We start from the raw sequence: 2,274 nt of genomic DNA on the forward strand, positions 1-2,274 counted from the left end.
GCCATCCTGGGCCGTGGGTTGGACAAGCTTGCTCTGTATTTTGCTTATGAGTTGAGATTACCTATAAAATTCCATCCTGCATTTGCAAACCTGAACAAGAAAGGCTCCAAGTCACTGGGCTGGAGCTCTAGTCTTGTCCAGGCCCTGGTTCCTGGGTTCTGTGGTTCTGTAAGCCAAAACGGCAGCTGGGGCCTGGAGGCCTGGGTACAGCTGAGTAGGGAGCACTCGTGTGGGGCTAAATGAATGCAGTTGAAGGATCTGGAGAGTCTGGGACCCTACATGTCTTCCTTCTTTGCCTCCTTCCCAGGGACGCACTCTCTGAGATATTTTCTGGGCATTTCGGATCCCATCCATGGGGTCCCTGAATTTATTTCAGTTGGGTATGTGGACTCGCAGCCTATCACCACATATGACAGTATCACTCGGCAGAAGGAGCCGCGGGCCCCATGGATGGCAGAGAACCTCGCGCCTGATCACTGGGAGAGGTACACTCAGCTGCTGAGGGGCTGGCAGCAGACATTCAAGGTGGAACTGAAGCGGCTGCAGAGGCGCTACAATCACTCAGGTGTGCATGTGGCAGAGATGGACGCTTCCCCCACCCCACCCCACCCCGCAGAGGGCCCTGGGCTGACCTCCAATGAGCAATGCTGACTTGCATCTGCTGTGGCTTTTGGCAAAACCTGGGAAATCCGGTTGGTGGAGTTCAGAGCTTCCCATTTGCCTGTGCATCTTCTGAACTGTTCCTCTCTCCCCCAGGAGCCCTTTATCCTCTGCCATATCCCCCTCCCCAATATCCCCATCTCCTTTCCCATTCTAAATTTGCCCATTCTGTGTCTCACTTCCTGGTAGCCAGGCCTAGTGACTTGCTTGCTTATGCATAATGACATTAACTTTCCCAGGGATATTTCTGGCTCCTGCCTCTCTCTCCCTCCTCCACTGCACTCAAATAGCCACAGTTTATCAATCAATCATTCCTATTACAGGATAACTTCCCAAGGCAGGAATTAGCACACATCACACTCCTTTGGCATGCAGTAGGTACTTCACAAATACCTGTTGTCAGAGTGGTATAATGGACACTGGCGACTCAGGAAGGGTAAGGGTGGAAGGTGGGCGAGGGGTGAAAATAACCACCTACCGAGTACAACATACACGATTCGGGCGACAGATACACTAAAAGCCCAGACTTCACCACTACACGATTCATCCATGCAACCAAAACCTACTTGTATCCCTAAAGCTATTTGAACAACAACAACAAAAAATTCAAAAAAACTACCTTGCTGTCAGGTGGGCTTCCATAAGAGGGACCTCCTGGGGACTCAGCAATGCCACAGCAGGCCTGGGGGCTGAGGTAATGTAGACCAGAGGATGCTTCCAGCCATGCCCCCACTCCCAGCACTTGAGAGTCCACCTCTGTTCCTGTGTGGACCCCTCTGGGCTTGCATGTGTGTTCCAGGGTCTCACACTTACCAGAGAATGATTGGCTGTGAGCTGCTGGAGGATGGAAGCACCACAGGATTTCTGCAGTATGCATATGACGGGCAGGATTTCCTGATCTTCAATAAAGACAGCCTCTCCTGGCTGGCTGTAGATAATGTGGCTCACACCGTCAAGCGGGCATGGGAGGCCAATCAGCATGAGTTGCAATATCAAAAGAATTAGCTGGAAAAAGAATGTATTGCCTGGCTAAAGAGATTCCACAACCCCAGCCTCTCTCCTCCAGCTCTCTGGTCTTTTTTGAGGATGCTCATCGCAGTGGCCAAAACCAACCAGAGGCCGGGGGCTCTGGAAGTGCAGTCTGATGTGTATAGCCTCCTGGGGCATGGAAGGGCAGAGATGAGATTAGATGGGGGCTCACAGGGAGAGCCTATGGGAAAGACACCCTACAAAGAACAGGTAAAGAGAGGAGGCCTTGTTCCTGCATTGCCTGAACAACTGTTTCTGTACATAGCTCCTCTAATCTAGGTTACATCCACCCTATCCTGAAGCCATCTCTTTAGTTGGCCTGTTGTGATCTCATGGCTAGAGCCCCCCACGAACTTTCTCTGGTTACTTTTGGGTAGCATCTTGACAAGATTTGACAGTTCCCCTTTTCTTGACAGAGTGGAGTACCTCCAAGGGCACCTTGTTTTGGGGGATCCATTGAGGCAAATTCTTCCGTCAATGATAAGCTGGGAAATTCTTTGGGAGGTGGAGCAATTCTTACAAATTGTTTAGTTAACAAAGAGCTCACACACCACCAGCAGGAGTGAAAATCTGGATTTACCAGGA

General features: G+C 50.7%; 1 protein-coding gene across 1 annotated transcript; it reads left to right on the forward strand.

Moving 5' to 3' along the window:
- Positions 1-313: 313 nt before the first annotated feature.
- On the forward strand, positions 314-1,697 carry LOC111536968 (major histocompatibility complex class I-related gene protein-like). Its single transcript, XM_023203521.3, has 2 exons — positions 314-565; positions 1,460-1,697. Exons 1-2 carry the CDS (start codon positions 451-453, stop codon positions 1,663-1,665), a joined length of 321 nt encoding a protein of 106 aa, XP_023059289.3. The 5' UTR covers positions 314-450; the 3' UTR covers positions 1,666-1,697.
- Positions 1,698-2,274: the final 577 nt, after the last annotated feature.

The sequence above is a fragment of the Piliocolobus tephrosceles genome, chromosome 1 (genome assembly GCF_002776525.5).
Source record: "Piliocolobus tephrosceles isolate RC106 chromosome 1, ASM277652v3, whole genome shotgun sequence".
Taxonomy (NCBI): domain Eukaryota; kingdom Metazoa; phylum Chordata; class Mammalia; order Primates; family Cercopithecidae; genus Piliocolobus; species Piliocolobus tephrosceles.